At 45.0% G+C, this 14,701-nt stretch overlaps 1 protein-coding gene across 2 annotated transcripts in view; it reads left to right on the forward strand.

Moving 5' to 3' along the window:
- Positions 1-651: 651 nt before the first annotated feature.
- Positions 652-14,701, forward strand: part of CPPED1 (calcineurin like phosphoesterase domain containing 1) — a 154,247-nt gene continuing 140,197 nt past the window's right edge. Inside the window, exon 1 of one of the 2 annotated variants that reach the window (XM_075899349.1) lies at positions 652-1,100. In XM_075899349.1, the coding sequence (XP_075755464.1) occupies positions 1,037-1,100 (64 nt within the window). In that variant the 5' untranslated portion in view covers positions 652-1,036. The remainder of the gene's footprint in view (positions 1,101-14,701) is intronic. The other variant, XM_075899348.1, reaches the window with a different exon arrangement.

Below are 14,701 nucleotides of genomic sequence, written 5' to 3' on the forward strand. Positions count from 1 at the left end.
TAATAATACCTATCTTGATGATGAGGAAATTGAAATGCAGGGAGATGAGTTGATTTAGCCAAAGATGACAAGTCTCTATAGTAGTTCATTACAATGTGCACGGAGAAAAGCCAACGGAATTAGCAACGTAGTATAGTTTTATACCTGAACCTGAAGTTCATAAACAGTTGTGGGAGTGTTTGAGTGAGGACTGCTGCTTCTGCTGCTGAGCTGAAAGGAAAAGGAGGCAATGGTAGCTGGGGGTACTACTGAAGAGGGAGAATGCAAGGCCTAGATCTGAATGCAATGGAGCTGTTACAAGCAACACTACTCAAAGAATTCAGGTCTTTGAAAGGGATCAGTGGGCACCAAGCGCACATGGAGTCAGAGAGGTTGGGCCTTTGGTTTTAAAAGCAGAAACAACTGCAAAAGTCATTAGCGTAGCGTCTTGAAAAAAAAGTTCGACGAGGGACCCACGAACTGAAAAAGAGCCTTTGGAGGCGCGTGAGCCCGAGGGGACTGTAGTTCCTTGGCCTGCCAGTGCTTGTAGGGAGAAACGGATTCCCTGCGTTTCACAAATACGACGGTTGGACCAACGAAAGTGCCGGTTGCTGCCGTTACATGTTAATGTTAACGACAGACTATTGGGGGCAGATTCCGTTCCGGTCTCACGCCAGCGCCACGGAGCAGGGCACGAGCGCCGCAGGCGGCTCCGCAGCGCCAGCGCGGGGATGTTTTCACGGCGCCGCGAGCGCCTGAGCGAAGCCCGGAACTGCCGGCTCGGCGCGCTGCCCCTGCCCGGCGCCAGGTGCTCTCAGCAGCCGCGGGCGTGGACTCCTGCCTTGCCACGCCCCCCGGCCCGAAGCCAGCTCGGGCTGGGCCCCTCCTGTCTGCCCTTTGCTTCCCGCGCTCTTCCCGGGGGCTGGCCCTTCTTCTCCCTTCACCCGCCCCGCGCTCTCCTTCCCGCCGGCTCCGACCCAGCGCGGGATCCCGGGTTTCCCTCGCCAGCAGAGCCGTCACCGGGCGCTTGGGGACGCGGGTGCCCTAGGCGGGCGCTATGGCCGAGCAGCGGGACGTGTTCCTAGGAGCCCGGGGCAGGACGCTGAACGCCTTTCGCGAAGGTACGCGGCCGCCCCGGCCCCCGGCGGAACGTTCGTGCTGGGACTCGGCTTCCAGCCGGGCGGGCGCCTGCCACTCTCGCGCTACCGGGTTTCGGCTCGGACGGTGCTCAGGGCCCGCCGGGCGGGACTGGGGCTCCAGCGAACGTGCCGGGGAATTGGCCGTCAGGGAACGAGCCACTGAGCAGCGGGGGCGGGAGGGTCACTGGCAGCGCCCGCCACCGTCACAGCGCCGCAGGAAGGAGTTAAGGGCGCGCCCCGTACAGGCGGGTCCCCGTAGTCTGAGGTGTCCTCTACACTGAACTGTTAGCAACAAGCTGAGCCTCCCGTTCCCCAGCCCAGTGCCTGGCTCAGACAGACCTCGGCCCGTGCTGTCCGCTATGAGAGAGAGTTGACCACTCAGTCTATAGCCTCCTCCCGGGTAGCTCACGGCTGGTGCGTTTGAGCGTGTTGGCTGCCCATGGCGCGTTCAAAGCACCTGCTAGTAACGCCTCATTCTCTGCAAAGGGCCTGGCTGGTGATCAGTTTGTCTTGAAGTATGGTCACTATGATGTCCGCTTTCATAACTGCACATACGGCTAGTGGTTGCTAAACTAGCCATAAACTTAACTTGATTTTGTATATATTGAAAGTCTGATGTAAAAACAGATGTAGATTTTAACTCTGTGTATTTGTTCCTGAATGGGTTTGGTGAGGTGGCTAGAGAGCTAAAGGCATAAAGAATGGGGAACTTTGTTATATTTTCTTGCTTTGTTGGTGTTCATTCCAAAATATTTAGTCTTACGACCAGATGTTTTAAAAATCACCAATTTTGTCCAATGTTCTCTCTAATCTTTTCCATTCATGCACAGATTGTTTTCATTCACGTGCAGAATAAATATTTTTATGTGCATGGAGGCATATGCAAATGAAGTAACCCCATTGACGTAAATAGTTAAACTGATATTAATTTAAGTAACTGAATTGAGGCCCATGGAATTAGCCCTCTTTATTCCAGTTTTACTGAGGAGAATTTGGCCCAGGGTTTCAGCTTCAAATAATTGACATTCTAAGTTTAGACAGGTGGGAGAAAAGAGTACCTGAACCTTTAAACTTGAACATGTTATTTTTTTATTTTTTGAAATGAGAACACATCTGCATTCAGGCTACAAAAACACAAGAAAACAAACTTAAATTACAACACATGCTGATATACTGCCAACGGTTCCACTTGAAGAAGATGTATCGTTGGCATCCTGTATATTTATCACACTCGTCTTTGGGGAAAAAGCTGAACGTCAGGACACTCATCTGTGATCCACCCCTGAAAAGGGATCATGTACAGTGCTGACGATAGAAATAAAAGAAAGCACTTTATCCCCACCAGCCTACCAAGCAAACTGTAGAATCACAGAGACTTAGGGTTACTGGGAGTCTTTCCCTTTATATCAATGAGCTTTAATGAAGCCCTAAAACAGTGTGGGGCATCCTGCTAGGGTTGCCAGGTTTCCAGTTTTCGCCTGGACAGTCCATTTTTTCTGGCCCCTGTCCGGTAAAAAAATAAACAGAAAATACCGGACATGTAAAATGTCCGGTATTTTCTGTTTTTCTTGGATGGAAGGCTGGCAGGAACATTGCTTCCCTGACGCATCTGGCGTGGGTAGGGGGAAGCGGGGGCAGAATGTTCAGAATAAATATTTTTATGTGCATGGAGGCAGTAAAAACAAAAACAAAAATCTAGCTGTGCGTGCTCTACTAACCACCTGGGCATCATTTGAATCTCTCTCCTGAGTGGCCTCACAAGCACACAGCTGACCAGGAACACTGATTTTGACCCTATGAAATGTGTTCACTCATACTGAAAACCTGTTGGTTTGGAACAAAACACCTGGTATTCTCAGTACCAGTGACAGTCAGAGCCTCCTGGTAACAACTGTATAGTAAAATCTCAACAAAGGAATATCCAGTAACAGTGTAAACATTGCTGAACAAAACTAGATCCAAAAATTTAATGAAATATGGTTGTATGAGAATAGTAATGAACAAAATTCTTTCAAACCACATACATTACAAGTGTTTTCTTTTCAGCGCATATCTGACCATTTAGCATTCTTCAAATAAATACCTCCAGTAAAATCATCTTTTTTGCAAATCAGTATTGGTTTGGATTTACAAACTTGTTCATTTACCTCTTCTGGCTATGATATTCTCTTGTTATAGATTTAGTGTGGTTTTTTTGTAAAAGGCCAATGGAAGTAACATTTAATTAATACATAAAGTGCTGGAAAATGCAGATTCCAGGCTAAATAAACCCAAGATTATTCTATTTAAAAATGAAAAAGATTCACACTTTGGAGTTCCCAAATGCACCTATGTTAATCTGTTCCACAGACACTTTTCCTTTTACCAAGCTTTATACTAAGTTGAGATGCCTCTCACTTACAATGTTAATGTGGCACAATATTTCTCACTTCAAAAATATGAAAACAGTGTCCACTGGCTTTGCTTCCTTTTTGTATTGTCTCTTCTGCTAATCCACTCCTTAATTCTATCCCAGAATAGTAGTTTTGGTGTACTCAGTTTTCACCCTGTTAGACACATTTTCCATCAACTTCCCTCTACACGTGTGAAATTGTGCCTCAAATTCCTCATTTTCTAGAACAGCTGTAGTATTTCAAAGAAGCTGCTCAACTCTCTGTAGTTTAAACAAGTAATTTTGCCAAAGAAAGTATGGAGTGTTAAATACGCTATCTGCCCGTCTAATACTGTGTAGTGCAAACAATTTATTTGGAATTGTACAATGCAGCTTAAAAATGTGATCATGCTTATGTAATGCCACCATAGCTCTATAGAATCACAGCAGAACTAAGGGGCAAAATATTTGGAGGAATAGGTAAGATACCTTTCAACTGTGTAGGTAGCAGGCAAAATAGAGAAATGTGGTTGTATAAGAGGCAGTATTGGCAAGCAGCCACTAATTTGGGGAGGAGAAAGAAGTTCAAGGGAAAAGCATTTTTGTCACTCTCGAAACTCATTGTTAAAAATGACTTTTGTGGAAAGTTCTGCCAGATGCACATATTATGCTTATGTAGTAAAATCTATATATTGCATAAGCAGTGGTCCCCAACCTTTTGGGGCTGCTGGGCACCCGGGGGTGGGATCGCGCACACGTCTGTGGGCGAGGCCACCCATATGCTGCATGCCCAGAGCTGGCGCCACCCATGCGCCACACTCCCGGGGCTGACGCTGCAACTGTGCTGTATGCCCAGGGGTGGGGCCGCCCATACGCTGTGCCCCCGGGGCCGGAACAGCCCATGTCCCGCGTGCCCGGGGGCGGGACCGCCACCGCCCACACGCTGCATGCCCGGAGCCAGAGCCTATGCCATGGGCCCAGGAGCCGGCAGCGCCCATGTGCTGCGCGCCTGGTGGCGGGGCCGCACGTGTGCAGCGCTCCTGAGGCCGGTGCCGCCCCTATGCTGTGCCCGGGTTGGCGCTGCACATATGCTGCAAACCCAGGGCTGGCACAACCCTTGCGCCGCTCACCTGGGGGCGGGGCCGCCCATGTGCTGTGCACCGCTCACTTGGCGGGCTCACAGAAATGGCCCGGCAAGCGCCATGTTGGGAACCACTGGCATACAGGGTTTTATCAAATGATATGTACATTTTAAACTGAAGCTTTAAAAAGTCCTCAACACATTTTCCTTAAGTTAAATAAGAAAGTCTTATTAGCTTTCTAGAAAGCCTTTGACAAGGTCCTTCACCAAAGGGTCTTCAGCAAATTAAGCTCTTAAAGGATAAGAGGGAAGGCCCTCTTATGGATTGATAAATAGTTAAAAGACAGGAAACAAAGGATAGGAATAAATGGTTAGTTTTCAGAATGGAAAGAGGTAACTAGTGGTGTCCTGCAGGGGTATGTACTGAGAGCAGTCCTAGTCAACATATTTATAAATGATCTGGAGAATGGGGTAAACAGTGAGGTGGCAAAATTTGCAGATGATACTAAACTACTCAAGATAGTTAAGTGCAAAGCAGACTATGAAGAGCTTCCAAAAGGTCTCACAAAATTGGGTGACTGGGCAATGGAATGGCAAATTAATTTTTATGTTGATGGATGTAGGGGGATGCATATTGGGAAACAATCCCAACTATACATACTGTACAGAATGATGGGGACTGGATTGGCTCTTACCACTCGGGAGATAGATCTTGAAATCATTGTGGATAATTCTCTGAAAATGGTCACTCGGGCTACGTCTACACTGCAGGGTTTTTGTGCAAGAAGTCTTTTGTGGAAGAGTTCTTGTGCAAAAACTTCTTGTGCAAAAGCACATCCACACATCAAAGCACACTGCATGGGCGCTCTTGCGCAAGAAAGCTCTGATAGCCATTCTCAAAATGGACATCAGAGCACCTGTGATTTTTTTGGCTAGGCTTTATTTGCGCAAGAAACCCCTCCGGAGCATCCACACATGCCTTTTTGCACAACAGCTATAGTGCAAAAAGGAGTTACGCCTCGTAGAAGGAAGTTTACGTACCCTGCAAAAAGCCCTCTCTTCTGCCGTTTTACTGTTGATTTATTTGTGCAAAAGTACGTTTGAGGTGTGTACGCTCCATGGGATTTTGCACAAAAATGACCGTTTTTGCGCAAAAACCCTGCAATGTAGACGTAGCCTCGGTGTGTAGCAGCAATCAAGAAAGCAAAACAGAATGTTAGGAATCATTACAGAGGGGATAGAGGTTACGTCTAGACAGCGGGGAGCAATTCATGTCTTTAAAGTCACCCATTATTTCAAAATATCTTTCAAAATAATGGGTGCACTGTTCCAGCATCCCTGTAACACTCATTCCAGGAGGGTTAAGGGCTTTGTCGGAATAGTGCTTTATTTTGAAATAAGCTTGAAATAAGCACAATTTGCATAGTGCAAATTGTGTAGCTTATTGCGAGGTAAGGGTTCTGTGTGTATGCACCCAGTATATGCCTCAGTATAAATTGCCTCAGTATAAATCCATGGTATGCCCACATGTTGAATTCTGCATGCAGATGTGGCCATCTCATCTCAAGAAGGATATCTTGGCATTGGAGAAAGTTCAGAAGGGGGCAATGAAATTATTAGGGGTTTGGAATGGCTACTGTGTGAAGAGAGACTGATGGAACTTGGACTTTTTAACTTGGAAAGGAGAGGGCTGGGGATATGATACACGTCTATAAAATCGTAACTGGTGTGGAGAAAGTAAATAAGGAAAAGTTATACAGTTGTTCCCATAACACAAGAACTAGAGGTCACCAAATGAAAGCAGGTTTAAAACAAACAAAAGGAAGTATTCATTCACACAATGCATGGTAAACCTGTGGAACTCCTTGCCAGAGGACATTGTGAAGTCCAGGACTTTAACAGTGTTAAAAAAACCTTAGATAAGTTCATGCGGGATAGGTCCATCAATGGCTGTTAGCCAGGATGGGTAGGAATGATGTCATTAGCCTCTTTGTCAGAAGCTGGGAATGGGTGCTAGGGAGGGATCACTTGATGTTTATTTGTTCTGTTCTTTTCCTCTGAGGCATCTGCCGTTGGCCACTGTTGAAAGACAGGATACTGGGCTAGATGGACCTTTGGTTTGACCCAGTATGGCCATTCTTATATTCTTAATTGTAATAGCATTAAAACTATCCTAATTTATGTAAAGATGATTTAAGAACTAGATCATTTTTCTTACCTCTTCCCAAAGGTAATAAATATCATAGTTGTTAGAGTCTTATACACTATTTCCACCTTGCCTAGCAAGTTTTGTGATGCTTTGGATGATGGATGTGAAAAATAAAAATAAATTTGTGTGTCTAATTTAGGGAGATATACACTTTCCCAAACCATCTCAGATTTTCACAACTATTAGGGAAACTTATAACAGGTTTTGACTAATGCACCATGATTTTATGTTGCCATAACATACTTTCCTCCCCTCTTCGTCTTTAAAAAACTCTTCTCAAATGTCTTTGTTGTATATAATGGGCTTAAATGTTATAATTTGAGGGTGAGGATGAAAAAGAAGGAAATACCTTTTTCTTAAACAGGTTAACAAATGCCACTCACATACATAGACGCTAAATGTATCTTTTAAATCTTTGTATTTTGCTAATACATATAGTGAATAAAATTGTTAGAAATATCAGTCTATCACACAGCCTACCAAATTTGTGCTCATCTAAACCGAGTCTATTATCTGGCGTTATTTCAAATGTTGTTCTTTAGACTAGCTTCATATATTTTTACAATAATGATTTCTTTAGTGATAAAAGGTTTTATGTTGCCTCCAAAAGACATTTTCACAAAACTATTTCTCCGCAAATGTTTTAAAAACTTTCCTTTTTGCAGAAGATCATACAACAGTTTACTCTACCCAAGAAGCAAAAACCTCTTATCTTCCTTCTGTGGAGGTTGCTAAGGGAAAACTTTATTGGAAAACCCTCTGTTTTCTGGTGACAAGCCTGATGGTTGAAATTGGTCTTTGTACTTGTTCATAGAACCTACAATGGCAGCATTTTTAAAGTCACAATGGCTGAAATTTTTTTTAGTGTGGAAGAAGAAATTTAAACATTTTAGTACAGTGGTCTCCAACCTTTTTAAACCCAAGATCACTTTTTAAATGACAGACCAAGCCAAGATCTACCTCCCCTCCCCTTCCTTGGAGCCCCGCCCCTTCCTTGAAGCCCCACCCTCTCTATTCTCCTCTTCTCCATCACTTGCTATCCCCAATCCTTATACTGCTGCTTTACAAAAAAATTCTTCTGTAGAAAGAGGTTTTTCCAACATTTGGCCTGTCTAGACTGGACCAAATGTCAGAAAAAAACCCTTCTTTTGGAAGCCCCCTTATTCCTTGTGGAAAGAGGAATATAGGGGTGACTGAAAGAGTATGTTTGCTCTTCCCACTAAAAAAAATGAAAGAACAAACACAACCCTGGATGCAGCAGAGTTTTTCTGGGATATCTCCAGAATTCTGAAAAACTCCTGCAGTCTAGCCGGACCCTCACTGGGTTGAGACAGGATGTGTAGTCTCTGGGGTGGGAATGAGGGATTTGGGTGTGGGAAGGAGTGAGAGGTACAAGCTCTGGGAGGAAATCTAGATGCAGGAGGAGGTAGAGAAGGGGACACTGGCTCGGAGAGGGGACTCCAGGCCGGGCAGTGTTGGGGTACTAAGCAAGCCACAGACTTGTGGATGTGAGGGTGCAGGAATTTGGATTGGGGTATGTGAGGGGCTCAGGGCAGGGGGTTGCAGTGTATGATAGGCTCAGATCTAGGGTCTGGGGAAGGGGGAATGCAGGAGTGGTTGTGGCCAGAGGGGGCTTGGCTCCAGTTGGGGATTTGTTGGCCAGGCTTCATTTTTAAATAAAATACTATGTCAAACACAAAAGGTTTCCGCATTGTCTTTATTTATGAGAATGGCAGGAAACCTGCCTTGAGTCAGGGGTCACTGACCTATAGAAAAGTCAGTCGGGAGCAGGGGACACAGTACTGGGGAGGGGTGCTAGTGGGTTCTGGGGCAGGGAACAGGGTAAAAGTGGGGGCAGGGGAGAGGGGGCAGGATGCCAGAAGGACAGGTTTCTGCAGCAGGGGGCAGGGTGTGGGGAGGGACAGGTTTCTGCAGTAGCGGATAGGGTGCCAGAGGGAACTGGTTTCTGCAGGAGGGGCAGGGAGGCAGGGGAAAGGGAACAGGTGGGCAGGAGGGCGCGGGACGGGTTTGGGGCAGAGGAGAGGGAACAAGGTTCGGGGGCAGGGGGTCCCCTACACCAGCCATGGGGGGAAGCCTCCGTCCTGCTCTCCCTCCGGGGCCGACCCTCCTCCTTTCTCCCCCCCCCCCGTGAAGGAAAGAAGCCTCGTTGCACGCCTCTGCCGGGCCTGACCCCCTCCCTCCCACTGAGCAGGGAAGCCCACTCAGATGACTCCCCACACACACACACGTGCGCCTGCCTGCCCTGGGGCCAATACCTGACCCCTCCCCCGTGGCGCAGGAAAACCCCCGCACATACCTGCCCCATGGTCGAAACACCCCCCCGCGCGCGCGGCGCAGGAAAACCCTGTGCGTGCCTGCCCTGGGTCCAACACCCCACCCTGCCTCCCGCAGCGCAGGGAAACTCCGCACACGCCTGCCCCGGGGACAACTCATGCCTCCTGTGCTGGTGCGGGGAAGTCACCATGCTCCTCTTCCGGAGCCAAGGCCCCCTCCCGCAGCACACCTGGCAAAGCAGCCAGTGCACTTCCGGAACTCCTGGAAGTGGCGCTAAGCTGCGGAACTTCCGTCCACCCGTGGGAAGCCGGCACTACCTCCATTTTTGCTGGAGGTAAGTACTGGGGCTTCTCAGGGGTGGGTGGAAAACGGGGGGGGCCGGAACACCTCACGATTGACTGGTCGAGGCCTTGCAATCGACCAGTTGATCGCGATCAACCTGTTGGTGACCATGGTTTTAGTAGAAGACTTTATTTTTGAAAAACAAGATGCCTTCTGGTTGAGAAGAGTGAAAATACATTTTCTTGGAGGTGAACTGCCAAGCAAGTACAGGAGGGAAAAGTTTTGTCCCTTCACCTTCTTTCTGATTTATGAAGATTGTATTGGCTTAAAATGACCCATCTACTTCCATACTTATTTCTTTAAAAACGTTTGGGTCTCACTTCTCTCCTGAGTAAGAATCCCCTCTCCCATTTCATGCAGATGGATATGTGTAACTTATCTTACAACCATATATAATATCATATAAAACCTTCCAATATTTTGCCAGGGCCCTCCAACAAAGGGAAGAAGTGGGGCCTAATATTTTTGACGTTCCATGTTTAAAACCAAGCAAAAGGGAAGCTTGAGTTAATCTTTATTTAATGTTGTGTAAATGGCAAACCAAACATATTTTCATTCCTTTGCAATTATTGTTTAACGATAGCACCCAAGCCACAAGTTGTTTGTGCTGATTTTTGCTTTCAGAAAGTGAACCTTGAACTAGGATATGTGAATTTTACCACTATTCTGTAGTTTGTAAAAAGGAGAAAAAAATTCAGCCTCGTTGACTAGCTAAACTTTTAGGATGAGATTCCAGGAAGCTCTTTCAGACAGATGTCTTTAAACTTTTCGTCTTTCTGTATGCTGGAGCCTTGTGCAGTCTCCAACATCAATTTGAGCAGTTAGTTTACTGACTGTTCCATAGTCCAAAGTCCCTGACCTGTCTGACTCCCACTCCATCTTACCATAACTGTCATTCCTGGATTGTTTAGAGCAGGGGTGGGCAAGATATATCTCACTATCTGGATCTGGCCTGCCAAGTCACTGGACCCGGCCCACAGGCACAGAACAGCCACTGGTTTAAGCAACTGGCTGCTCCGTGTGACTTTCTGCTCTGGGGAAAGGGGGGGGAGGCTTTGTGTGATTTCAGCCAGTCAATAGGAGCTGAGAGATTAGTTTGTGGGACAGGGGCAGCACAAGCCTCTAACCTTTCTGGAGCTGAGAGTCACATGGAAGGGAACAGCCTGCAGTTTTAAGTGGTCTAGGACTGCAGCAGGCAGGGAGCCCAGCTTGTCTTGGGGGTGTTGCAGGACTGGTGGCCGGGAGCCACTTATATAAGTGCCTCCTGGCAAAAGCCTGCCTCTGGCACGCCAGCTCCTCCCACACCCCAACTCTCTCCCCTAGGTGACTATCCAAACCTTCTGCCCCAGATCACAACTCCCTCCCAAATCCTGCACCTTCTCATATACCCCTTCCCCAGGCCAGAATCTTCTCCTGCACCCATACTCTCTCCAGGACCCTGCTCCCCAGTTCCTTGTCCCAGTGTCACAACCCCCACCTTCACCCAAACTCCTTCTCAGACTCCTCTCCTGCACCCTAGTTCCCCTACCCCATGCACCCATCCTCCATCACAGATCCCGTACCTCCTCCATAAGAAAGTGTGGCTCTTGACCACTTAGCAAAATTTTGGTGTGCCCCCCCCCCTCTGGTTTAGAGGATAATAGTGAGTCACCTTGGGTGTGTCTAGACTGCATCCCTCTATCAACAGAGGGATTCAGATTAGGCACTTTAAAATTGCTAACGAAGCAGGGATTTAAATATTCCATGCTTCATTAGCATAAACATGGCCGTCACTTTTTTCAACATGGAGCTTTGTCGACAAAAAGCAGCAGTCAAGGTGCAGATCTGTCGAAAATAAACCCTTTTTTGTCAGATCCTGTAAACCTCATTTTTTGAGAAATACAGGATCTGTCGAAAAAGGCTTTATTTTCAACAGATCCGTGTCAAGACTGCTGCTTTTTGTTGACAAAGTTCCTTGTTAAAAAAAGTGTCGGCCATGTTTATGCTAATGAAGCACGGAATATTTAAATCCTTGCTTCATTAGCAGTTTCAATGTTCCTAATCTGCATCCCTCTGTCGACAGGGATGCAGTCTAGACACACCCCTTGGCTATGTCTACACTCGCTGCTTCTTGCGCCAGAAATATGCAAATGAGGCTAAGCATGGAATATTGCCGAGCCTCGTTTGCATACCTAATGAGCCGCCATTTTGGCGGAAGAGGCTCTTGCGTCAGAAGGAGATATCTACACTGCCCCTTCTTGCTCAACAAAAACCCTCTTGTTTGAAAATAAGTCTTTTTGTCTCTGTAATCAGAAACCCAGGTCATTTTGTAGTGAGAAATTCACCATAATTTAGTCATTGATGAGATGCTAATAGCTTTTCAGAGAAGTTACTCAAACTTGTAATCCAGTCCAAGAGAAAGTAATTCTATTTTCCTTTTTGATGCCAAGTGTGGTGGACTTAGGAAGCTAAAGTAAAAGCATTGGGGAAGAAATGATGAGGAAGAAATCCTGAAGATAAGTAAAAATACTTTAGGGAAACAAAGAAACAACAGCTATTAAAATGTACATATTATGGTGGTCAGAAACAGTCAAAATAACAGTTTTACATCTTTTAAAAATACATTATAGAGTGATACCAATGGTATAAAAAGACTATTCAAAGCTGTAAAGCCAAAATTCAGCATGTACAACTTAGGGTACTGCACATTGTCAGCCCACTACGTGAAGAAATTCTAGTGGTTCCTCATACTCCTGTTGCTTAGAAAATAATTAGTATTTTACTTTTCAGTTTTTTGTTTGAAAAATTTTGGAATTTTTTCAGTGTGTATTTTTCAAACATTAAAAGTGATTAAATCAGTTTAAAAAATAGGAAAAATCAGGAGGGAGGAAAAACAAAAAAGGTTTTGTGTTTTGTGCTATGCACATCTTACTACAGTATAATTGAACCTTTTTTTACATGTACAAAACAGCTCTGCTAGTTTTTCCAGAACTCTTGATTTGTATATGCCCACAAAATTTTCTTCCAAGTGTCCTCACTCATGTCAATCTTATTGCTGTCTTGGAGGTAATCCAGCTTTGTAAAGGTGCTCTCTGTATCGGTAGATCCAGGAGGTACACTCTTAGCTTGACATACCACTTGGCTGAAATTGGAAGGTGTGTATGGATGACTGTTGCAGAAAGCCAGCACTTCCAGTTTCACAGAGTCAAGGTTAGGCAAGTTCATGTAAGTAGTAAATATCCCTTTCAGATTTGAAATGTAATAGTCACTGGCAAATGGTCGAAACACTCTGGTATAAGTCATAGGGTTTGTCTTCGCTGATGGAGAGATCAGCACTATTTTAGTTGATGCAGTGGGTGTCAGTTTAGTGAGTCTAGCAAAGACCTACTAAATTGATGCCAGAGTATGTTGTAATTGACACCGGTACTCCACTTCACAGAGAAAAGTAAGGTAAGTCGACCAAAGATTGTCTCCTCTTAATGAGGCACAGCAAAGACATCATGGTAAGTTGACTTAATCTTATCCTGGTAGTGAAGACAAGCCCTAAATCTGCTGCAGAATTCACCTTAAGGAAGGGGTGAAATGTCTAGATGGCCTCCAAAAAGAATGTTTGGCACCAAAAACTTCAGGATTCAGATTACAGGTCATAGTCATTTCCTGTTTCTTGTTAAGCATTGTGGTGAAGGTTTTGAATGCTTTTTTGATTTTTCTCATGCTGTGGGGTCGAGTGGATTTCAGAAACAGCTGTGTTTTCTTGATATATATTTCTCTTGCAGCTGAGATTTTGATGGTCAGGATGCAATAAATACCAGTATTTGCAAACGTGCTGGCAGTAATTGGAGAAAACTCTAGTGTTTTCTGTGTGTTACACAGTGATTCCAAGTTTTCAGTATTGAATGGTACCTTGGTGCATGGAATCAGAGGTCATCCTGATTATTTACTAGTCTCCTTAGCCCTGGTCTACACTAGGACTTTATTCTGAAATAACCCCCCCAAGTTTGAATCTATAAGCGGTATATCCACACTATCACACCCATTATTTTGAAATAACGGGCCACAGAGTTCAAACTAAGTACTCCTGCTTTTCATGAGGCGAAAATTCTGAAATTTTCTAATTCTGAAATAGTAATTTCAAAATAACGGTAGTATGGATGCTCCTGTGCCACTAATTCAAACTTTTTGGTGTCCAGGAGGCATCCCACAGCTTTCCAGAGTGCTTCCCGGGGCTCTAAGTCAAGGTAATGTGTCCACATTAACGGAGCCTGCCTCAGACTAATTTCAATGCTTTCCCATAGTGAGGACACATTAGTTTGAATTTGTTAAATTGGAAGTTCTTAAGTTGAATTTAGTAGTTTCAAAATAGTGTCCTACTGTAGACACGGCCTCAAAGTTTCTGCTTTACAACCAACAAACTCAGGATGATCTGGGAGACACATTAGCACAGTCCACGTTATCTACATGACAGTCAGCAAAGCACAAGCTCATCTGCCAGTGTGGCACAATGGGAAGGTAATCAGCAGTCTATTCTGTGCCACTCTCAATGTGTAAAACAAAGCCTTTAGCGTGTTTGGATGCTTGAAAATGGCCTCAAATCCAGTGATGTAGGATTTCACGTCTTTAATTTCTTCTGTAGAGGTAGCTGCAGACAGCACAATGTTAATCAGATGAGCAGGACAGGTAATGCATAGCCGCTTCAGTTTCTGATTGAGTTTAATCTCTTGGGTAAATTTAGCCATGTAGGAAGCAGAATCTGTTAGCCACATGTTATCCTTTTAGTTTGTATTTCTCAAACATAACAGCTACTTCTGTGTCAACAAAACAGTGTTAGCAGAGGGAATGAGTGTCACATCTGCACAGAATAATTCACTTTGAAACAAACAAACAAACAAACAAACAAAAAAAAAGAAAACAAAAGGCCAAGATTTGGATGGTCCAAAGCATCAGGAGACTCTTAAAAATCAGACTAGACATCACATTTCCATCAGTTCATTTAATCAGTTTAGATGATAAAGCATCGTTCTTTTCTTTCAGATATTTGAGTGAGGTTGTCTGCATTAGGATGTGTTTTTGCTGATGGACTTAATTGCTGCACAAGTCACCAATAGGCTCCTCTGTAAGGAAGAGTGGTCATCCGGTGAAACAAAGAGCATGTGCAAATTCTTTGACACAATGATGTTGTGTCCTCTCTTTCATTAAAGCCCCGGGGGAAGCTCTTGATATTGACTAGTTATCAAAAAGCTCACTTTCTTCTTTAAGCTGCTTGTATCGCTTGCTTTTGATATGCTCCTTTATTCTATCAGCACAAC

The sequence above is a fragment of the Pelodiscus sinensis genome, chromosome 16 (assembly GCF_049634645.1).
Source record: "Pelodiscus sinensis isolate JC-2024 chromosome 16, ASM4963464v1, whole genome shotgun sequence".
In the NCBI taxonomy this organism is placed as follows: domain Eukaryota; kingdom Metazoa; phylum Chordata; order Testudines; family Trionychidae; genus Pelodiscus; species Pelodiscus sinensis.